A 24,895-nucleotide genomic window follows, 5' to 3' on the forward strand; every position below is an offset into this window, starting at 1 on the left:
GGCATCCAGATTCAATGCCAAACTGGACAGGTTTGTGTCCAGGACCAAGGATCCACTTGCTGTGGGGATAGACGCATTAGTTGTTCCTTGGGATCAGTATTCTCTGATATATGCCTTCCCTCCAATCCAAATTCTGCCGCACTTACTACCGCAGAATACAGGAGGAAGGAAAGCCAGTGATCCTAGTGACCCCAGCGTGGCCTCGGAGATCCTGGTACTCGGAGATTGTAAAATTGGCAGTGGGGGACCCATTGGTCCTTCCGTGCCATCCAGACCTGTTGTCTCAAGGACCCATATTCCATCCTTCTTTACGGTTGCTGAATTTGATGGCATGGCTATTGAGACCAGAATATTGAAAGACCGTGGTATCGTGGGCTCAGTCTTGTCTACTCTGATAAACGCTAGAAAGTCAGTTTCTAGAGCTATATATTATAGAGTCTGGAAGTCATACTTTTCTTGGTGTGAGGAAAGGAAGTGGAACCCTCGTAGGTATACGATTGGAAGAGTTCTGTTTCTTCAAGCAGGAGTAGACTTGAAGGTGGCTTTAGGGACAATTAAAGGACAGATTTCTGCCTTATCGGTATTTTTCCAAAGGCCAATTGCATCCCATTCCTTGGTATGAACCTTTGTTAAGGGAGTTACGCACCTAAGGCCGCCGGTTAAGCCACCTTTATGTCCCTGTGACCTAAATTTGGTCCTGTCAGCCTTACAGTATCAACCGTTTGAACCTATTGGACATATTCCGTATGTCCTATTAACCAGGAAATAGTTTTTTTTGGTGGCTATAACCTCGGCTAGAAGGGTGTCAGAATTGGTCGCCCTTTCTTGCAAAGAACCTTTTTTGATTCTTCATCAGGACAGGGTGGTCATGCGCCCTCTTCTGGATTTTTTACCAAAGGTAGTTTCCAAATTTCATTTGAATCAGGATATCATTCTACCTTCCTTTTTTCCAAACCCTAAAACTAGGGAGGAAAGGTCACTTCACTCGCTTGATGTGGTGAGGGCGATCAAAGTTTATTTAAAGTTGTCAGCTTCTTTTCAGAAAACTTACTGCTTTTTGTCTTGCCGGAAGGTCCTATAAAAGGACAGCCGGCAACAAGTTCAACTATATCCAGGTGGATTTGCCAGACTATTATCCAGGCGTATGGATTAAGGCACAAGGTTCCACCTTGGGAATTAAAAGCACACTCCATAGAGGGGTTAGTGCATCATGGGCAGTACGCCAACAGGTGTCTATGGCTCAGGTTCGCAAAGCTGCTGCTTGGTCTTCAGTTCATACGTTCACCAGGTTTTACCAGGTGGATGTTAGATCTCAAAAAGAGACGGTTTTCTTTCTCGAACATCACGGGACACAGAGCCACAGTAATTACCGATGGGTTATATAGGGTATCACTGGTGATTGGACACTAGCACACCCTATCAGGAAGTTCAACCCCCTATATAATCCCTCCCCTTGCAGGGATACCTCAGTTTTTACGCCAGTGTCTTAGGTGATGGACGTGTAAAGATGTCCTGTGCTGAGCTCCAAAGGGAATATCCTATATCCTATACTGGGGCAAGCCAGGCAGACCGGATCCATTCAAAGTGTCCTTTCTAGGCCGAATTGGATGGTACCCGGGCCTTGTGTCCGAAGAAACGAGGTTTTACCTGTAATGCTTCTCTTTTTAGAGAGCTGGACCCCGCATATTAGAAAATGGTTTTCTAGCCTAATTTCTAGCCGGGTGCTTTACGGGCCCAGAACTGCAGGATCCCACTATTCGTAGGGGGCCCCAGTCTCTGACGGTTTTTTCAAACGGAGCCCACTGTGAGAGGTGAAGATTGGGTCTGTGTAAACTGAACCCTGCGGCTGGATAAGGTAAGAGGAGATTCCACAGAATTTTCTAATTCTAGTAGGTTTCTCCTTTAAGGTAAATGCATGCTATGCCTATTGTGACCACCGGGGGCTGCCAAGAGCACAAACCTTCACATGCTGGATTGTCTGTCTCAGTGTTTATGCTGCACATGTGTTTCACAGCGTCTCAGGCTGGCTGCAAAGGTAGGATGGATGGGGGGATTTCTCATGTTTGAATGTTCCCCCCCAGGCTAGAGAGAGGCCACAGGGGTCTAGAAGGTGGTTATACCACTCGGGCACCACTGCCTCGGCCGCCATCTCCGACCATTGCCGCTTAGGCAGGTCTTCACTACCAGCTTCTCTCCCTCCTCCCCCTCCCCCAGCCTTCCTCCATAGTATTACAGGAGAGTCGGCCAGCGCAGGAAGCGCTCGTTTTTTTTTTTCAAAATTCGGGGGGGGGGGGGGGCGGTAAGGGGGGGGGGGGGGAACGTCAGCACAGGTGCTTAGACTCCCACTCAGGCCAGCTGCAGGCTATTAAGGCACTCTGTACAGGTGCACACAGCCTTTGGAGAGACACAGAGCTGACAGTCAGTGTTCATTTGTATACCTCACACCTTGTTGCTTTGCACTATGGGTAGAAGAGGTTCAAGCACCCCAAGAACCAGAGACACTAGGGGATCTCGTTCAGGTTCTGAGGGCCCCCTGTCAGCATCATCCTCCCCCCCTGATGGGCCAGGGAAGGCTAGCCAGGGAGAGCCGTTGGGGTCAGGGGCTACACCTGCTTCTGGCACTTCAGCCCCTGTATACATTACACAAGAGGTTTTTTCCTCAACCATTAATGGTCTAGAGGAAAGATTAATGGCCGTGATTACGTCTTCACTCAGTGGAAGAAAACGTACTAGGCCTTCCTCTGTTCCCCAAGACCCTCAGGAAGAGGAGTTCTGGGATAAAGGAGATGAATCCCTTTCAGAGGATCGGGATGGGACGGATGATTCCTCTTCGGAGGAATCAGGTGGAGAGGGGCCCTCTGCGACTTCCCAAGAGGAGAAAGTCTTAGTGCAGATCCTTCCACATTTAAGTTGCCCGTACCTGAAACTGCTAAAGAATCATCTTCTGCTTTGGGGTCACTGAAACCTTTCCAAGCAGCACAGGCTTTTCCTGTTCATAATTTACTTGAAAAGCTCATTTATTCTGAGTGGGATCACCCAGACAAACGTTTTTTTCCGCCTAGAAAGTTTTCAACACTTTATCCGATGGAAGAAAAGTTTATTAAAATGTGGGGAATACCGGCCATTGATGCCGCCATTTCCTCCATAAATATTAGTCTGACTTGTCCTGTAGACAGTGCTCAGATGCTCAGGGATCCTGTAGATAAAAAGATGGAATCCCTATTGAAGGATGTTTTTTCCTTAGCAGATTCAGTGGCTCAACCTGCAGTAGCAGCGATTGGAGTCTGTCAGTACTTAAGAGACCATGTTAAGCAGGTCATCAAAGTATTACCTGAATAACAGGCCCAGGGGTTTGCTAACCTTCCAGCGGCCTTATGCTTCGTGGTTGACGCCATTAGAGATTCTTTCGTGTAAACCTCCCGTCTTTCACTGGGGTTGGTGCATATACGTAGAATCCTATGGTTAAAAAAATTGGTCAGCCGAAGCACCATGTAAGAAGCTGCTGGCTGGGTTTTAATTTCGTGGTGCAAGGTTGTTTGGAGAAGACTTGGATAACTATATCAAGAGAATCTCTTGTGGGAAAAGCACTCTCTTACCTGTCAAAAAGAAGAGTAAGCGTCCCTCTTTCAAACGGACTCTCTCCCCAGCGCCGGGGGTTTCAGCCTCCAGGCAGTCTCGAGGGCTGCCTCCATCTGGGTCCAGAGACAAGAGTCAACCCCAGGGACAAAAGAAGTCCTGGGGGAAGAAGCCTAATAGGCAAAACACTAAGACCTCTGCATGAGGGGGCGCCCCCGCTCACTCGAGTGGGGGGAAGACTGCGACAGTTCTCAGGGCTCTGGCAGGAGGATTTCCAGGACAGATGGGTAATCTCCACGGTAACCTTAGGGTACAAGCTGGAGTTTCAGGAATTTCCCTCTCCTCGGTTCTTCAGATCAAGTGTCCCCAGAGACCCAGAGAAGAAGCAGTCGCTCCTTCTAGCGTTAGAGCGACTTTTGTCGCAGGAGGTCATTATGATAGTTCCCGCAAAGGACCAGGGATTGGGCTTCTATTCCAACCTTTTTACGGTCCAAAAGCCAAATGGGGATGTCAGACCCATTCTGAACCGATTCCTAAGGATTCAATCCTTCCGCATGGAATCAATTCGGACAGTAGTTCCCACCCTGCAGGGAGGAGAATTTCTGGCATCGATAGACATCAGAGATGCATATCTGCATGTGCCCATTTTTCCCGCTCTTCAGAAGTTTCTGCGCTTCAAGGTAGGAGGGCGCCATTTCCAGTTTGTGGCTCTGCCTTTCGGGATAGCCACTGCACCTCGAGTGTTCACAAGGATCTTGGCTCCTCCTCTGGCCAGATTAAGGGCTCAGGGTATAGCTGTCATAGCATACCTAGACGACCTGCTCTTGATAGACCAGTCGGTAGCCTCTTTGAATGGAAACTTGAGGACCACAGTCAGGTATCTAGAACACCTGGGTTGGATCCTCAACCTAGAAAAGTCTTTCCTAAAACCAGTAAGAAGACTGGAGTATTTAGGTCTGATTATAGATACAAGCCAGGAGAAAATATTTCTACCCCAGGCAAAGATCGCTGCTTTAAGAGAGCTGATTCTGGCAGTCAGGACCAAGAAGGGTCCCTCTGTCCGCCTTTGTATGAGGCTACTAGGGAAGATGGTGGCTTCATTCGAAGCAGTTCCCTATGCTCAGTTTCATTCAAGAATGCTGCAACACAGTATTCTGTCAACCTGGAACAAGAAGGTTCAGGCATTAGACTTTCCGATGCACCTGTCGCATGCAGTGCGTCAGAGCCTCAATTGGTGGCTCATACCCGAAAACCTGCAGAAGGGGAAATCCTTTCTACCGGTTACCTGGACGGTGGTAACAACAGATGCCAGTCTGTCAGGTTGGGGAGCAGTTCTGGAACAGTCTGTGGTTCAGGGGATATGGTCCAAGACCGAGAGGACCTTACCCATCAACCTTCTGGAGATCCGGGCGATATATCTAGCCCTAAAAGCCTGAACTATCAGGCTACAGGGTTGTCCGGTCAGGATCCAGTCTGACAATGCCACAGCAGTGGCTTATGTCAATCATCAGGGAAGCACCCGGAGCCGAGCTGCTCAAAAGGAGGTGAACCAGATCTTAGTCTGGGCAGGGATGCCTGTGCCATGCATATCGGCAGTTTTCATCCCGGGAATAGCGAACTGGCAGGCGGACTATCTAAGTCGCCAGCAGTTACTTCCAGGGGAATGGTCTCTGCATCCCGACGTCTTTTGGGCCATATGCCAAAGATGGGGGGTTCCAGATGTAGATCTCTTTGCATCCCGATTCAACAAAAAGATAGACAGATTTGTGGCAAGGACAAAAGATCCTCTTGCATGCGGGACGGATGCGTTGGTGATTCCGTGGCATCAGTTCTCACTGATTTACGCATTCCCGCCTATTCTGCTACTACCACGACTCCTTCGCAGGATCAGGCAGGAAAGGAAGTCGGTACTTCTGGTGGCCCCCGCTTGGCCCAGAAGGACTTGGTATGCAGAAATAGTAAGGATGACAGTGGGTTCCCCGTGGACCCTACCGGTACGCCCAGACCTGTTATCTCAAGGTCCAGTGTTCCATCCTGCCTTACAAAACGCTAAATTTGACGGTTTGGCTATTGAGACCCACGTTCTGAAGAGTCGTGGGCTCTCAGGTCCTGTCATATCTACCTTGATTAATGCAAGGAAGCCAGCTTCCAGGATGATTTATCATAGAGTCTGGAAAGCTTATGTATCCTGGTGTGAATCCAGAGGTTGGCATCCCAGGAAATATGTCATAGGTAGAATTCTTGATTTTCTACAATTAGGATTAGAGATGAAGCTGGCCTTGAGTACCATCAAGGGCCAGGTCTCTGCTTTATCAGTATTATTTCAGCGGCCACTTGCTTCGCATTCTTTGGTCCGAAGCTTTATGCAGGGGGTGATGCGTCTTAATCCTCTGGTTAAAGCGCCCCTAAACCCCTGGGACTTGAACTTGGTCCTGGCTGTGTTACAGAAACAGCCATTTGAACCAATACGTCAGATTCCTTTGGTCTTGTTGACAAGGAAGTTAATTTTTCTGGTGGCCATCTCTTCTGCTAGAAGAGTTTCAGAATTAGCAGCCCTTTCCTGTAAGGAGCCTTATTTGATTATATACAAGGATAGAGTGGTATTGCGCCCTCATCCTAGTTTTTTACCGAAGGTGGTTTCTGATTTTCATTTAAACCAAGACATTGTTCTGCCTTCCTTTTTTCCAGATCCCTGTTCTCCGGAAGAGAGATCTCTACATTCGTTGGATGTAGTAAGAGCAGTTAAGGCCTATCTCGGGGCAACTGCTCAGATCCGCAAGACGGATGTTTTGTTTGTGCTGCCAGAGGGTCCCAATAGAGGACAGGCAGCGTCAAAAGCTACCATTTCTAAATGGATTCGACAATTGATCATTCAAGCTTACGGTTTGAAACAGAAGATTCCTCCGTTTCAGATCAGGGCACATTCCACAAGGGCTATTGGTGCTTCTTGGGCAGTGCATCACCGGGCCTCTATGGCTCAAATCTGCAAGGCCGCAACCTGGTCTTCAGTTCATACATTCACCAGATTCTATCAGGTGGATGTGAGAAGGCATGAGGATATCGCCTGGGCGTAGTGTGCTGCAGGCAGCGGTACAGGGTCCTCAGGTCTGATTGCACCCTACTTGGTCATGGTTCCCCCCCCTCAGGTAGCATTGCTCTGGGACATCCCATCAGTAATTACTGTGGCTCTGTGTCCTGTGATGTCCTTCGAAAGAAAATAGGATTTTTTAAAACAGCTTACCTGTAAAATCCTTTTCTTTCGAAGGACATCACGGGACACAGAGGTCCCACCCCTCTTCTAATACACTATATTGCTTGGCTACAAAACTGAGATATCCCTGCAAGGGGAGGGATTATATAGGGGGTTGAACTTCCTGATAGGGTGTGCCAGTGTCCAATCACCAGTGATACCCTATATAACCCATCAGTAATTACTGTGGCTCTGTGTCCCGTGATGTCCTTCGAAAGAAAAGGATTTTACAGGTAAGCTGTTTTTAAAAAATCCTATTTTTGGCCACAGCGTGTTGCAGGCAGCTTTATAGTCCCTGGCCCGTTGGGCTTAGGGATATGGTGTTACCCCCCCCCCCCCTCAGGTGCATTGCTTTAGGACATCCCAATTAGTCATTATTATGGTGCTCTGTGTCCCGTGATGCACGATAAAGAAAAATGGATTTTTAATACAGCTTACCTGTAAAATCCTTTTCTTGGAGTACATCACGGGACACAGAGGTCCCTCCCCTCTTTTCTGGGATCGTTATTGCTTGTTACAAAACTGAGGTATTTCCTGTATAGGAGGGGTTATATGGGAGGAACCGTCTTACTATTGGTTGCCAGTGTCCAAACACCTAAAGGTAGCGTATAACCCAATTAGTCATTATTATGGTGCTCTGTGTCCCGTGATGTACTCCAAGAAAAGGATTTTACAGGTAAGCTGTATTAAAAATCCATTTTTTCCAGCATGATGGAGCACCTTACCATAAGGCAAAAGTGATAATGAAGTGGCTTGGGGAACAAAACATCTAAATTTTGGGTCCATGGCCAGAAAATTCTCCAGACCTTAATCCCATTGAGAACTCGTGGTCAATCCTCAAGAAAAAAAAAACGAAAAAAACACACAGACATGTTATTGGAACATGTCCTGGTCAGCAGGCCTCAAGAAGAGCCTAAGTACTCCAACAAAACTGAATAAAGTATCAGAATAACAGCATTAATTGTTTATACAAGTCAGAGGATTTAAAGTCTATCCACAAGGCGCAGCATTTATACAACTTGTACCCCTTTTACACTGAAGCGCTTTACAGGCATTTTAGCGCTAAAAATAGAGCCTGTAAAGGGACTAATAAAAAAAATATAAAATAAAATCGTGAAAATCCTGTGGATAAAATAAACATACAATATCACAATAATCAATATGTATAGAAATGCAAAGCCAAAGTGAAATGTGCTGGTGTCTGTGTATCAAGGATAAAGTTCATAAAGTTGACAGGTGAATAACTGAATATTGGCTGTGAAGCTTCATAAACTGACTGGAGTTGAATTGGTTAATGGATGGGTGAAAGTTCATGCAGGTCTTCATGAAAAATATATAGATAGCATTAGGCTCCCAGAACTCTCACCTTAAAACCGATTAAATCAGGCATCATTAGGTGTCTTATGTTGGGGCTACATATTGCATCTCAGTGATGTTCAGACATTCCCATCTGTTGGTTATGGCTTAGTTCTTTTCCTTTCCGCTACTCATACAATAGACATGCCAGTGTTCTCCTCCGGGGACTGGGATGTACTGGGAAGGATCCAGGGATGGTGGGGTTGTTTTTTTCCTCCTCCAGGTTGCTGATCTCCTCCCAGAGAACTTGCAGTCGGGCGATGTCAGGCAGGCTGAGTGTCAGTGTGTCCTCATGGTGTCCCGGATTAGGTGGTGGGGGGTTGGGCTAGATTTTACGCGCAAGATCTTTTTATTTTTTATTTTAATTATTTCATTGAAGTGTAATGTGAACACTTTTGATTTTGCTGCTGTCTTCGTAAGACCTCATCACACTTTTTTACACATTTTCACTATTACTCATTAACAGCGTGGGACTTTTTGTGATGGCCTGCCATCACAGCGCCCCAGTGTGAAAGCACTCGGGCTTTCACACTGGGTTTTTAGCTGAGGCTTTTTTCAGGCGTTTTACAGGAGCTATTTTTAGCGCTAAAGCGCTCCAGTGTGAAAGGGGTCTTATTGTGGGAGCCGATTGGGACTTCCAATGAATGGGATTGAGGCGTTTACCAGCATTAAGGAAGTGAGGCATCAGGGAGCGTTTGTAGGACCCACCGACTACGCTATGTCATGGAATAGGATGGGTAAAGGATCATCAGCAATCTCACGGTTTGTCACCATTATTATTTAAATTACGAGCCTCAATCCAGAAAGGACGAAAAAACGGGCGATCCCACCATATATGTAGGAAGGTACCTTTCTGCCTGCACCCTTTCCAACATAAATTCGGAACTGACAGAAACATTCGAGACAATTTATCCGGTACGCTATACCATCTGGACAAGAACTTATAACAGCATTTTTGAGTTTTGGAATTAACTGAAGAAGTATGGGCCAGCGTGGTGATCTTCTCTATAGTGTCCTCAGGTAGCGCTCTGCCTAATTCCCTCTTCCATTCCCCAGTGTAGCAAGGCGTTGAATAGTATGCTTTTCCTCTAGAAGTTTGTAAAGTTCGGAGAGTAAATGGGTGGCGTCATCCTTGTCCAGACACATAGATTCTAATCTGGTCAAGGAGTTGCTGGTCTCAAGCCCCCACGTAGCGTCCTAAGAAATTAGTGAGCTGGATATGTTTCCAATTGTCCCAGGGGGATAGCCCCCATTTCCCATGGAATTCTGCCCAGAAGTTGATTGACAGCATGCCAGGATGAATTGCAGAGGTTTTGAAAAATAAGGGTCAACATTACAAATATTGACTCTTTTCATGAACATAATGTAATTGTCAAAAAGAGCCTTTGACACTTATGAAATGCTTGTAATTATACTTCAGTATACCATAGTAACATCTGACAAAAAGATTTAAAAACACTGAAACAGCAGACTTTGTGAAAATTTATATTTGTGTCATTCTCAAAACTTTTGGCCATGGCTGTAGTAATAAATGCACATTGTTCATAAAGTGAGCAAGATTGTACCTAATGTGTTTGATAAAGTTTATATACTTCTTGCATGCAAATTCCCTTAGAATATCATTTTTTAGAAATGCTTTCTGTTTTTTTTTAACAGGGAACGTCAGGGCCAGATCCAACAACCGTATACGTGGATCTCAAATCCCTTCGGCATGACAGGTATGTAGTTTCATAGTAAGAATGGTCAGTTGCGCTTGTATTATCCTCATATTGCCATAAAAAATGAAGAGTAAAAATATGCTTCTAGTAGTAACATTAAATTCCCATAAGGGTGGTAAAAATAAGAGTGGTAAAATAAAAGGTAAAATTCCACTTCCAAAAATAACAGTGAATATTCATAAATAAATGAAATAAAACTAAACTAATCCCACATAAATGTGCTGATAAAAAACGTAAGGTGGTAAAATAAGAGAAAAGATTCCACTTCTAAAAATAACAGTGAATATTCATTATTAAATTAAGTTCAACTGAACTAATCCCACATAAGTGTGCTAATGGAAAACGCATAGTAATGAACCTTGCTGTGTGTGTGCTTTAACACAGCTATAAGCCCCTTATAATGAATATATTAGGTGAAATCTAATTAAGTAAAACAAATGAAATCAGAATATATATGTCATGCTTCCATGAGGTTTCTCCGAAATTATAAATACAAATGTGTAGAAAATTGTATAGACAAAAATCCTCCTTTGCCTACAAAACCTTCATGTGGAGTGTGGCTAATCATCAAGTGTTATAACATTAAGCCAAAATAGTGTCAATTAACTCGTGACAATGTTGAAACAAAGAAACAAAGTGATGGTGAAAAAAGAATAAAATGTTACTTCTAACTCCTTGCGCTTTTTCTTCAATATTAATCACTTCTTCTCTCAGATTCCGGACATATAGGGAGAAAAAATTTAACAATCCATTGCGCAAAGATTAAGATGTAGATACTGTTCATACACAGTGGAGGCAAAAGTTTGAAGGAATAACACTGTTTTCTAAATTAAAGGAGTTACCTACAGCATTTCCAAGCACAATCATTTCACTGTCTCATAGTCAGATGAAAGCGTGCAATCTGTAAAATATTGTCTGAGGTCACAGCACAGATCATTCTCTGAATTAGTAAAACTGCTGATCAGCACTAACAAGAAATGATGTAGCTGGTATATTTCAAGACTGGTACAAAATTGTTCACATGTAACTCCTTTTTGTTGAGAAAAATAACAATCCTCTCTGGGTGATTCGTGTACATTGCAAGGGTTTTAGCAAACGTTGTTGCACATCTCCTTCTGTTCTAAAGAAATAGCAGCGTGTTTCACCATGTCCTTTCCAGACTCATCCCTGATGGGAGATTCTGTGTTTACAATGGATATAAAAAGTCCACACACCCCTGTTGAAATGTCAGGTTTCTGTAATGTAAAAAAATGAGACAAAGAAAAATAATTTCAGAACTTTTTCCACCTTTTAATTTGACCTATAAACTGTACAACAAACTGAAATCTTTTAAGGGGGGCGGGGGTTAAAAATAAAAACCTAAAATAATGTGGTTGCATAAGTGTGCACATCCTTAAGCTAATACTTTGTTGAAGCATCTTTTGATTTTATTACAGCACTCAGTCTTTTTGGGTATGAGTCTTATCAGCATGGCACATCTTGACTTGGCAATATTTGCCCACTCTTCTTTCCAAAAACACTCCAAATCTGTCAGATTGCGAGGGCATCTCCTGTGCACAGCCCTCTTCAGATCACCCCGCAGATTTTTAATCGGATTCAGGTCTGGGCTCTGGCTGGGCCATTCCAAAACTTTATTCTTCTTCTGGTGAAGCCATTTCTTTGTTGATTTGGATGCATTCTTTGGGTCGTTGTCATGCTGATAGATGAAGTTTCTCTTCATGTTCAGCTTTCCAGAAGAAGCCTGAAGGTTTTGTGCCAATATTGACTGGTATTTGGAACTGTTCATCATTCCCTCTATCTTGACTAAGGCCCGTGTTCCAGCTGAAGAAAAATGGCCCCAAAGCATGATGCTGCCACCACCATTCCACGGTGGGTATGGTGTTCTTTGGTGTTTTTTTTTGCGCCAAACATATCTTTTGGAATTATGGCCAAAAAAGTTCAACCTTGGTTTCATCAGACCATAATACATTTTCCCACATGCTTTTGGGAGACTTCAGATATGTTTTTACAAAATGTAGCCGGGCTTGGATGTTTTTCTTAAGAAAAGGCTTCCGTCTTGCCACTCTACCCCATACCCCAGACATATGAAGAATACGGGAGATTGTTGTCACATCTTCCACACAGCCAGTACTTGCCAGATATTCCTGCAGTTCCTTTAATGTTGCTGTAGGCCTCTTGACAGCCTCCTGGACCAGTTTTCTTCTCGTCTTTTCATCAATTTTGGAGGGACGTCCAGTTCTTGGTAATGTCACTGTTGTGTCATGTTTTCTCCACTTGATGAGGACTGTCTTCACTGTGTTCCTCGGTACAGCCTTGGAAATTCTTTTGTACCCTTCTCCTGACTGATACATTTTAACAATGAGATCCCTCTGTGCGGACCATGGCTCTTGCTGTAGTATGCGACTAAGAAAATGTCAGGAAAGACAAACTAGAATAGCTGAACTTTATTTGGGATTAATCATAGGCACTTTAAATGATGGCAGGTGTGTACTGACTCCTATTTAACAGGAGTTTGAATGTGATTGCTTAATTCTGAACACAGCTACATCCCCCCTAAAAGATTTCAGTTTGTTTTTTAATTCAGTTGTACAGTTTATAGGTCACATTAAAGGTGGAAAAAGTTCTGAAATGATTTATATTTGTCTCATTTCTTTACATCACAGAAACCTGACATTTTAACAGGGGTGTGTAGACTTTTTGTATCCACTGGGGACAGTTTTCTGTACGCTTTCCTTTCAGTGGTTCAGGTGCGAATTTGACAACTAAATTGTACCTGAACTAGATTGAAAAACGCACAGGACCCTTTTTTAATTCGCTGTACAACCGGCCCACATATATGTCAACCAGCTCCATTAAAAGCCAGTCTGAATCACGTATGCAAATCGGAAGTGGTTCAAAACGCATCTGATTTACATATATGTGAAAGGAACCTTTACACTTTTGTGTGAAAATGCCCACTTATATAGGACCCCATGCCTCTAACAGTTAAACATTTGGAAGATTAAAAGGGTATGTAAGCCCTAACAATTAACTTCCCTTATTGAGTTTTTTTTTCCTATTAAAGTGATACTAAAGCCTTGTTTTTTTTTCTTTATAAAATAACAAACATGTTATACTTAGCTGTTCTGTGCAGATCCTCCTCTTCTCAGGTCCCTCACTGGCGCTCCTGCTGAGTGCCCCAACAGCAAGCAGCTTGTTATGGGTGCACCCCAGCCGAGCCGCTGCTCTGTGTGTCCATTCAGACAGGGAGCTGCTGCTCGGCCCCGCTCCCTCTCTCTCTTCTCATTGGCTCACTTACTTTAACAGCAGCAGGAGCCAATGGCGCTCCACTGCTGTCTCAGCTAATGAGGAGGTAGAATCCTGCGCAGCCGAGACTCTTGTGCAACATCGCTGGATCGAGATGGGGCTCAGGTAAGTATTAGAGGGGGCTGCTGCACACTAGAGCTGCACGATTAATCGTTAAAAAATCGCGATCTCAAATTCAACCCCCTCACGAACTTTATATGGCATTTTCACGATTCATGTAACAAGTTAAGAGCCGTTCTCTGCTCACTGCTGTCAAAAAATAAAAAGGCAGCCAGGCAAAGTTTATCACAACATTTCTCAGCGCTGAGAGATAAAAAGAAACATTGTATCATTTGGTTCTTTTAGATCAAAGGGATGAACTTCGGTCTGTAAATGAGGGCAGTTTAACACTTAAAGACTAAACCTTTTTCTGACACTTGTTGCTTACAAGTTAAAATCTGTATTTTTTGCTAGAAAATTACTTAGAACCCCCAAACATATTTTTATTTATATATATATATATATATATATATATATATATATATATATATATATATATATATATATATATATATATATATATAAATATTGTTTTAGCAGAGACCCTAGAGAGAAAAATGGCGGTCATTGCAATATTTGATGTCACACTGTATTTGCGCAGCGGTCTTTCAAAAGCAAATTTTTGGGCAAAAATACACTTCAATGAATTTAAAAAAAAAAAAAAAAAAAAAAACAGTGAAGTTAGCCCTTTTTTTTTTTTGTATGTGAAAGATGATGTTACGCTGAGAATCGTGATCTTTTTTCTAAGCAAATAAAATCATAATTCTCATTTTATCCAGAATCATGCAGCTGTACTGCACACAGAAGGTTTTTTATCTTCATGCATAGACTAAAACCTTCTGCCTTTAGAACCACTTTAAGTATACCATAAAAAAGAGTTTTGTTATCTGTTCAATAAGTGCGAAAAAAATACTTGGTAATCCTGATCTTGTCAGTTGTCCTCTGCCTCTGTTGATTTTTTTTACAGGAGATAAGAGAGGGTCTTGAGTAACAACTTTGCTCCCCTATAGATACAGTACATGAGCGTTGTCACCCTATGACAAAGAGTGTGTACTGGCAGTGTCCCAAAGTGACAATAAGAAAAAAAGAGGACTAATGCAGCTACCACATCCAGGGACTTATAATCTTTAGTTTATTACAATTTTGTTTTTGGGTTTATATATCTATAAGATCCTGTCTGTGCCACCTCCCCTTTAGCATATTGTAGCCAAGCATGTTTAAACCAGAAAAGCAAGCAGCTCTCATTATTTTTTTATAATATATGAACTTAATATATTCTGCTTTTATGTAAGCAGTGCTTACAGCATATTGAGTGAGCACCCATAATACTTTTCAAAGTGTCGCTCGTTCTCTTTTCCATCATGCTGCAGTTCTTGTGTAAGAAGGATCTCGGCTCTGATTCTGCCACATATGAAGGCTCTGTACTACACCTGTGGTTGGCTGACATTTAAACACTTTGTACAGCTTTTTAAAGTTGTCAGATTGTCACCATCTCTAATAAAAAGATCTGCTTACTCATTCATGCAATATTCATCCATTAGCTGGAAACTGCCAGTGTACTCATGTCAGAAGCGTCTCAAGTGATTCAGACAGTTCTGCTATTTCTGGCTGCCTGATAAGTAACAGGATAAGAATCTGTTGTAATAAACTTGCTATCAAAGTTCTGTGCTGGAGCTGGTAGAGAAAGGGGACTTTTATATATACATATATATGAACGGCTCTCCAACTCATCTTGCAGACAGAGGTGTGTTATGGTACACCGCAGTGTGCAGCAGTACACTAATGAGCTGTGCAATGCTCTATACATGTACAAAGTTTCATAAGGATCTATGACCTTACCACTTTGGAGGGCCTTTGTCCTTGTTCATTACTTTAGGTAGGAGTGCTAAACAGGTTATAATAAAAAAATCCACTGAATAAATTGGATTAAAAAAAAAAAAAAAATGTCACAATTTCTTGACAAGTGTAATCGGGCTCCTAGAAATAAAGATTCTTGAATGTTTTTTTTTTTTTATTCTAGTTTTGCTGGGAGATGTTGCTGACACTAAAACATTGAAGAAAGTCTAATGGCATTTACCTTTACAAATTCAGTAATAGGTGCACTGGCACATTAACCACGCAATGGAGTCTAACCATACCATAACTCCATCTTATGCTTTCGTTTTGCTGGTAGCTGAATGAGGCAGTTGAGCACCACTTCTGGGGAAATGCATAATTATGTCTTTACCATTAGACAACTTTCTTTGTGTTCTTCTGTATCCAGGGTACGATTGGTGGAAAGAGGATCCCCTCAGAGCCTACTCCTTTTGGAATCTGGAAAGGTAAGCTTGTCATAGAATAATGCTAAAAATTACCATATCCAGGCCATTTCTTTGTTTTTTTTGTGCAATACAACTAGTCTTTACTGATCTTTTCCAACATTTTTAATTAAGTTTTTGCCACTTCAAGAGATCGCCTACAAAAAAAACAGTCACCAGACCATTCACTTCAACAAAAACGTTCCCATGAGGTCATATATGCACCTTGAGTACAATGTCAGCAGCACCAGCATACTCAAAGCTGTCACTCAATTGACACACTATAGTATTCTCCTTCACTTCTCCCCCAACAGCTATATAAATAATTATGCATAAAGTTTAAGGTGAGGGGCACAGGAGATTTGCCAGCACAGGGAGTAATTAGACACTTTCAGAAGAGGATAGGCCTGTGACATGCAATGAGGAAGGAGACTGTGCTAGGGAATCGGCGTGTCTTTTTCTGAGCACTACAGAAGAAAAAGATTTGGGGGTACTTATTTCAGGTTATTGCAAAATGAGCAAACAGTGTGACCAGGCAGTGGGAAAAAGCAAATAGAAAGTATTATTTTACTGAAAGGGTAGTCGATGCTTAGAATAATCTACCAGCAGAGGTAGTGAGACAGTCAACAGTAAATGGCTTTAAACATGCTTGGGATAAACATAGATCTATAGTCAGACAACAAAGTTAAAAAAAAAGAAAATACAAAAACAAAAAACCCAAAAAATGGGCAGACTGCCGTCACGTTTCTAGTAAGTTCAGAGGCAAATTGCAAGTCATTAAAATAGTTTATGGAAAGTAAAAACTCTGCAAGTAGGCATTTAAAATGCTTGATTTTTTTGTGTGTTTACTTGCAGTTTGTTAAAGATGAATTCCAGGTATGAATCTTTTTACATTAGCCTGGACTAGAAGTAACTACATATATACCATACTTGTCCGATCCCCCTGGGAGTTGGAAATCACTGTAGTTTGCACTGCTACAACAGATCTCCAATAGCTTCCAGGTCATGCTGCTTACTATAAACAGGAGGTTACCCGCTCATCTTGCATCTTCTGAATGGATGTAAAGTGATTGTGACTTCATAGCCCTTTCTCTCTACCTCGTCCAATCAGACAATGTTTTGCACTTATTGTGAAAATGCAAAGCTTTCTCTAAATGGTGCTCATGCTGAAAAAGTGACCACTTGGGCTCAGTGCAGCAGGGCAGCTGCTCAGCGTAGCATGGTCAATAGCCGGCATACTTGTACTGTTTAAGATCAACTCACCATATTATTGTAGATTTATATGCAAGTAACAAACATTACATTTTTCATAGAGCCCCATCAGCAATCTGGAATGTGAGCTTTAAAAACAAACAGATATTCAATGTTAGCTTATGGTAATTCCAAGCAGTTTTAATTTATTGTATGAAGACACTGGAGGTTTTAGCCTCTATGAAAAGCAAATGTGCTCATTCACCTTATAGTGCTCCTTAGCTTTTAAGTTTTATAAAGGATCCATGCACAATAACTTGAAAGAAGCTGCTCCTAGAGCAGTTTAGCATTTTGCCTGTAGAGGCAACTAATGTTATCCTATGTGCAGGACTGGTGCTACCACTAGGCAAACTAGGGTGCCCAGCCACTCGTGTTCCTACTCTCTTCTCTCTGCAGCAAGCAACTAGGTCTCAGCATCAGCAGGCAGCCACTGCTCCATTCCCACATAGTGTCAACGGCGCAGCGACGGCGGTGGACTGTGTCTGTGTCCCGAATCCTGAATGAATGAAAGCAAGCAAACATTCATTGATGGGCGCTAGTGAGGCTGCATTTGATGGGCACTGGTGAGGCTGCATTTGATGGGCGCTGGTAAGGCTGCATTTGATTGGGGGGGGGGCACAAAATTAGGTTTCGCCTAGGGTGTCAAAAATCCTTGCACCAGCCCTGCCTATGTGTCCATGCACATAAGGTCAGGACTCAACAATTCCCAGGCACCAGGTCACCATTGCGACTAGAAGTTGCGACCTGGTGTCTGGGCTTTTGTCAGCCTGTTACCAGGCATGAGCGATGATTATTGCCTGACACACCAGACATGTAGTGCCGAGCAGCTGGTTACCAACCGAGCGATCGGCTAGTTCTGGGAGGGCGTCTATTGATGTCCTCCCAGAACTCTGCCTCCTCTGCACGCCCCCAGACACAGCTGATCACAGATTGACAGTGCCAATCAACGCAGCCTTATCAGTGCCACCTCCTTGGTACCCATCAGTGCACATCAATGAAGAAGAAAACAAAATGTTCATTTTTTGTTTTGTTTAACAAAAAAAAAAAAACCCCAGTAGTGAATACCACCAAAAGAAAGCTCTGTCTCAAAAAATGATAAAAAATGTCATATAGGTACAGTGTAGCATGTCCATCTAATTGTCATTCAAAGTGTGACAGCGCTGAAAGCTGAAAATTGGCCTGGGCAGGAAGGGGGTGAAAGTGCCCTGTAGGCAAGTGGTAAACCTCTAAAAACGAAAAAACTTTAGTTCTGCTGCTTACCTGCATTTAGAGTTTACAGGCATTTAGAGGAAGGGACATTTAGAGGCAGAAAAGAAAAACCCGGAGCCAGCGCAGTCAGGAGAGAAGTGTACCAGCGTCAAAAAAACAATTGACTTGCCTAAGGGTGTGTAAACGCGTCTAAACGTTCTTTATTAGATTAATTACATTAATATTCTGGCCAGTGAAATGAATGAATGCCCAAGTGGTTGACGCTCCTAAATGCATTTGCAAAACGTGGTCACCTTTAACGCTGCTTTTTCCTCCCCTGGAGCATATGGCACTCAGGGGAGGAAAAAACATCCTGTGTGCATGGGGCCTAAGGCTTACTGCACAGGGGATCAAATAAAGTTACTCTCATCACTCTGTATCATTTGATAATTTGTACATTTGAAATGTTTTTCTCCATGCCACTAAAAGTTTTATCAAACAGATCAGTTGAATTTACCACATTGTACATTTTTTAGTATGTAAAATGTGATTCATGAGAATTAAAGGCTTGCAATGGTTAAGCAACTATGTGTATAAGTATTGTATTATATGTCTTAGTCAGATCTTTAGGCTGAGTTTACACCTATGCGAATTGGATGTGGGGTTCCCCTCATCCAGTTCGCATTACAGGAGAGTGTGCCTGGGTCTCAATGGGGCCAGCTCACACACCTCCGGAGCGGCCGCGGTCCGTATTGAAGAAGGGTCCTGTGTGTCTTTGGCTCCGAAGCAGGTGTGAATTCAGGCAGAAATTCGGACCTGATTCGCACCTGAATCGTTGTACAGAGATGCACTGGACCCACTGCTCTGAGCCGCGGCAGCAGCAAGTGTTAACTTCGCCTCATTCAGCATTGTAGTTCAGAATTGCAAAAATCAGTCAACAGTAAAACAAAAACAGTAGCATATTTATTACGCTGTAATACAAATATTTTTTTGCTTGCCAGATTTTGCCTGGTGTCACAGTGATAATTGTAAACCCAGAGACCAAAGGGCCCCTTGGAGATTCTCATCTTGGTGAGGTTAGTGTACAACTTTTTTTTTTTTTATCGAACTATTTATTCAAATTCATCTTTCATATGCCTTTCTTTAAAGCCAAGCTATTCTTAAACTTTTGATCATTAGATGTTGATGTTTTCATTGTCATTTACATGTCTAAGCTGGATAAGGCATTTATACAACTTATTAATTGCCCCCAAAGTAGCTTTTTAGAGACCAGGGGTCTCAAACTGGCCTCCCTCCAGCTGTTGCTAAACTACAAGTCCCATCATGCCTCTGCCTGTGGGAGTCATGCTTGTAACTGTCAGCCTTGCAATGCCTCATGGGACTTGTAGTTTTGCAACAGCTGGAGGGCCGCCTGTTTGAGACTCCTGTTTTAGACTATGGAAATCTGTTTACAGATATGGAGAAGACCTTGAGCAGTGGATGTAGGGTCTTAGTCTTACTAAACCCAGGACCCTGCATTCACTATATCTGGTGTCCCACAGTACACAGAACATGGAAATGCAATTGTTTTAGTAAACATAAACTGCTAAATACCTTTTCTCATCAGCAGTATATAGCAGTCTCGTGACTTCTATTAGTGTCTGGTTAAAGCTTGTAGGAGGAATTTTAATTCTCCGCTGACTGTCCTATGAGGCTTCAGGACCCCCAACCCTCTGGACAGCGCTTATTGGCCCTGTGCTGATCACACGCACCCTTCCAAGAAAAAAAAACAACTCTCTAGCAATACACATCAAACTGAGCATGTGCAGAGTAACTCCAAAGGCTCTGCCTTATCAGGAGATGGATTGGGGACAGTAAAAGAAGGGGAGGATCAGAGAGGACAGGATCAAACAGCCTTTTTACACAATGTGGATGATTAACTCCTTAGGTTCCACAGTGAGTATAACTAGCATGCTTTACTGCATATACAGACTGGTTTTATTGTTGTGGGTTTAGTAACACTTTAAATGACCTAGTCTATGAGAGAGACTAACCTAAGCTTAAATTCTTCATAAGGCACATTTAACTCCCAAAAGACTTGCAAAATGTCATCTTACACATGGCCAAAATTGCCCCAAATGAGGAACAGACCCCTAATTTTTCCACCACCTCATCTGGAGTTGCCTTGTCTTTCAGACTTTCTGGCTACAGGCTACAGATTTCATTCATGACTGTGTGGGCCACGCTGCCCCTCTTCTTCCTAAATCCTTTTCAGGAATAAGTGGTCATAGTATTAATGATCATTACCTTAGCATTCTAATCAATTATTTTTCTTAGCTTGGAAAATTATAGCTACACATTGGGTGTCATCCTCCGTTAGAAAATTTGCATAGTCAATGTTACCTTAGGCTAGGTTAACATGTAAAGAGTGCGATTTAAACATGCTCCCGCACCCACCTCGTTTGGGCAGGCAGTTACACACTGACAGGACGACGCAATGAACCACCAGAGCACCCAAGAGCACCCTGGTAGTTCATTGAGAACTACAAGCTGACAGCCGCAAAGGTAGTTCTCCCATTCACAGAACCCATTCACTGTGAATGAATGAATGACGTGGTTTTTTTTTTTTTAAATTGTGACAGCGTGTACGGGGAGAATTTCCCCCCGCTCACTGTCACAGCGGGGACTCTCGAGGAGCGGGGGCTGCTGCAACAGTAATGTCTGTTACACCTTGAATATGGCTGTAACATGTTACAAAAATTGAACTAATCCTTTAAAATGTAATCAGACCCAAGCATTTTTCCATGCACCTGGGAATAAAGCTGCTTGTATTTAGTCACCCTAATACATTTGGGGACACTGATTTGCCTTTACTTGTCTTGCAATATTTGTGTCATTTAACTGATATGATTTACTTCTCCCATGCAACAGCCAGTTCTACGCTGCTTCATTACTATAGCCTTTTCCAGCCTGCTGACTACATGTCTGTTTATTGCAGATCTGGGTGAACAGCCCCCACACAGCCAGCGGATATTACATGATCTATGACAGTGAGAGTCTGCAGGCTGATCATTTTAATACAAAACTAAGCTTTGGAGACACACACACACTTTGGGCAAGAACCGGTTACCTGGGCTTCGTGCGCAGAACAGAGCTGACAGATGCAAGTGGAGGTATTGTAGTTTTACTGTTTGAATATTGCTTACAGATCACTTTACAGTGTACATGGAATTATTCATATTGGCCTTTGGGTCCAATGTCTTTTGCACAGTTGTACAGTCAGCATCCAAACACTAGTCAAGTTTGGTCAGCAACCTAGCTGTAACCTTTGGGGTTCCAGGAGTAAAACCGAGTATGGTAAGCTCTAACGAGCAGGGCCCTCTGATTCCTCCTGCGTAAACTGTCGGCGCTATATATAATCCTGTATAATAATAATAAGCAAAATCCAATAATACTTGGAAAATTGCACCAAAAAAGTGCCTGTGTTGAGGTGCCTTGAGCTTGTGATGATGTCTTCGGTTTCAGATGTTTTTGAAATCATTCAGAATTCATTGATAGGTGTCTTTGACCTGCTTTATAGTGTAATTCCACTTTTGCAATCACATTTGAGAAAATCGCACTATATATTGGTGTTACCATTCACACAGCATACCTACATTTTTTTTTTTCTTTCATTTCAGTGCTTAGTCAGTGCTTTCTAAATCCTGGGAACTGTGTTATTGGTGCAGGGCTCAGGATTTCTTTCTAGAACTGTCTTCTGAGAAAATGTACTTGGAGGAACCGCTCAACCCCCAACAGGCTGAGCGAGAGAAATTCTTAGGTTCTCCAAGTGGTGTTGGCAGGGTGTTTTCCAGTGACCATTTTGAAGAAGCCTGTGCCCTAAATGGATGCCAATTATGTAGATGGGTTTAACATGTGGTAAATGATAATTGTGCAGTGGGCACTGTACTTTGCCACATAATGGTGATGCGCCATTCAGTGCAGCATTTTCTTGTGGGCCCAGGGTAGCCTAATGACACAACCGGCCCCCCCCCTAGAAGTTATGTCCTTAACACCTTAAGCTCAAAAGAAGTACGCTGTCAGTATATACATACAGAATCTGACAAGCCCATGCTCAAAAGCTGTCATGCTAATCTTTAGCACATTTATTTCAAGTGTACTAACATTTAAAGAAAACCTGACACAAAATAAACATGGATGCTGCCTTTGCTGACCTCTCCTTAAAGTGGATGTAAACCCACCACTCATGATTCTAAACTCTTGCCATCATACTAAAGTATATATGTATACATGCCTTCCACATATATTCCTACCTGTAAGTCACCCCCTTCTTCACACCCCCTTCTTCATATGGGTGGGTCTATGCTCCGGTGGGCGGAGTCATGACGCCACTAGACTCCCTGCCCCACCTCTACACTCCCCTTGGCCAGCCTTGGTCACAAGGATGAACCTTGCGCTTGTTATGGTGAGAAGTGCGCGCACAGGGGACACAGAGTGCGTTCTGGGCAGAAGCAGAGCGCACTCGCGGCCCCCTGTGACTCCCTCAACTGCGCAAATGGCTATTATTTATATCAGGAACTGCTCGTTTTAAAGTAAAAAACCCTTAAATGTGTGAAAAACAATTAAATGATTAATTAAACCGCACTCTCTAGTGCCTTGTAACAAGCAGCTCCTGCGCATGTGACACACTCTTAGAGAACACAGGCTGTGTGAGGGAGATGAAGCTGGGTCTGCTTGTTTATGAGATAAGAAAATGAGCTGTCACTCACAGCACTAGGAAGAAATGCCACCTATTTCTCTGTGTGCTTTTTTTTCTAACTGAAAAAAGATTAGAGGATTGCTCAGAGCTGGATTAACTCTTCGTGGCAAGACTGGGCACAGATGACATGACATCCTGTCCTCTACAAGGTACAAGTCTTATTAAAAAAAAAAAAAAATTGTGTTTACATCCACTTTAAGTAAATGCTAGTTGTCTTGCTGTCAGTGACTCAAAAAGTGGCAAGGATAGGGATGACAAAGCATGCAGCAATGGCAGCTCCGCCAAGCTTATTATATAAAAAAAAATATATATATATATATATATATATATATATATATATATATATACACTTACATTTTTAGTGTATATTCTAATAAAAAAAAAATTATCCAACTGTACCGTTTTTTTATCCTGAGTTATTGTTGAAATATAGGTGTAAAATTTTTATTGCCATGTTTTTGTTGCTTGCCTTTCCTCAGGACGGCATGATGCCTTGTTTGTTGTTGGCGCACTGGATGAAACACTGGAGTTAAGAGGACTGCGTTACCATCCTATCGATATTGAGACCTCTGTGTCACGCACACATCGGAGCATTGCAGAATGGTGTGTATGCCGGCCTAGAGCACTTGATTACTATGAACTGTCTGTTTCCCTACATACCCCTTCACACTTTTTCCGTATGAAAAAAATGTTGACTCTAAAAATATATCTGGTGTTTTTTAGGGTAATACAGAAATTTCATATTGCGTATACTTTGAAACATGACGAATCCATATAAGTAGCGACCCATCTATTAGGGGTGCCTGGGCACCGCCCCCTCTCTCCACGTCACCCCCTATATGAATAATGGATAGGTTCATGCATAGCATGAACCTATCCAGGGCCGCTGCGGTCACCCCCAATTCAGGCGTCCGGCCCCTTTCAGGACGGTGGGCGCCTGAATTACAGTGGCGGGGGTGTTTTTTTGAAGAATCTGATTAGAGCCATAGCCTCTAATAGGCTTCAAAATAGGATAGGCTCGGAGTGAAGGGCATTGCACCATGAGCCCCCTCGAATGAATATTCGCTGTTGTAACACTGATCCTCAATCCGGTCAATCAGAAGCAGGCCTGAGACTTGTTTTCTGATTGGCCGAAAAGAGAAGAGTCCCAATTGGCCGCAGAGGAGGGGGGAGGAAACGGAAGCTGCCGATGCCTGTGTTGAGACGGGAAGGGAGAGCCGTGACCGACTGTTTGGGGGGGGGGGGGCTAGGGGGGTGGTACTGTTTTACCACTGGCCGCCACTGATCCATATTCCTTTGGGTTTGGCTAATGTTAATGGTCCAATGGTTGTAGCAGCCTTTATGCTTGAGATGGAACTACCAAACTAACAGCCCATGGAGCTGCTGTGGTGCCTTGGGCAGAAAGAAGGCGGGTGGCAGAGTCCAAAACAGCTCCTCTCTCCTTACCTGTCCAGGGAAATTGAAAGTACTTTAGCAATCATATGGACACTGGGCTTATGCTGGCCACCACACATGTTGCAATCTAAATTGTACAATCATCAATGTGCAATCTTCTTTAGATTTAACTGCGTAATGTGGGGGCCACCCTAAACAATTTGTTTAATTTAAATCCAGTCAGGGATACTCTTCGGAGCTTGACCCATTCATCTCTTCAAAAGTGTGAAACCTTATTCGCTCCGAATAACCTCCCATTGGCTTCCCTTCTTTTTTTTCTTTCCCTTTTATTCTCTCACTTTCCTATCACCTCCTTCCTAATTTTCTCCTTATGTCCTCGCTAAAGCCTTGACCATATTGTGTGTTACCTCCAGAATCATATTTTACTTTATGTAGGCTGGGCCAGTAGGCCCTTTATTTTTTTGAATACCCTTTCCTGTTCAGTTGACAGGGTATATGACATTGTATATTTTCAGGTGCTTTATAGCAAATAAACATTCTATACATGCTTTAATACTGTTATATAACATTACCTTTTAGTTTGCATCACACGTTGTGTGTCATAATTCAGAGTTGTCAAACTGTGAGCATACTTGTCTTATTATGATCTGTCTCTGTTTTATAGGCATATATTGTAAACATATTTGTTAATAAAACTTGATCAAACATAAATCCAGTCAGGGAAGCCTTCACACTGCATAAATGTTAGAAGATGCTAACTAAATTGCATAATACGATTGTA

General features: G+C 42.8%; 1 protein-coding gene across 3 annotated transcripts in view; it reads left to right on the forward strand.

The window, feature by feature from the left end:
• The window catches only part of DIP2B (disco interacting protein 2 homolog B), a 365,089-nt gene that overhangs the window by 318,373 nt on the left and 21,821 nt on the right, over positions 1 to 24,895 (forward strand). For all 3 annotated transcript variants that reach the window (XM_073613683.1, XM_073613684.1, XM_073613685.1), the window contains 5 exons: positions 9,839 to 9,900; positions 15,509 to 15,566; positions 18,983 to 19,057; positions 20,959 to 21,133; positions 23,199 to 23,322. In XM_073613683.1, the coding sequence (XP_073469784.1) occupies positions 9,839 to 9,900; positions 15,509 to 15,566; positions 18,983 to 19,057; positions 20,959 to 21,133; positions 23,199 to 23,322 (494 nt within the window). The remainder of the gene's footprint in view (positions 1 to 9,838; positions 9,901 to 15,508; positions 15,567 to 18,982; positions 19,058 to 20,958; positions 21,134 to 23,198; positions 23,323 to 24,895) is intronic.

This window comes from Aquarana catesbeiana, linkage group LG02 (genome assembly GCF_042186555.1).
Source record: "Aquarana catesbeiana isolate 2022-GZ linkage group LG02, ASM4218655v1, whole genome shotgun sequence".
NCBI lineage: Eukaryota > Metazoa > Chordata > Amphibia > Anura > Ranidae > Aquarana > Aquarana catesbeiana.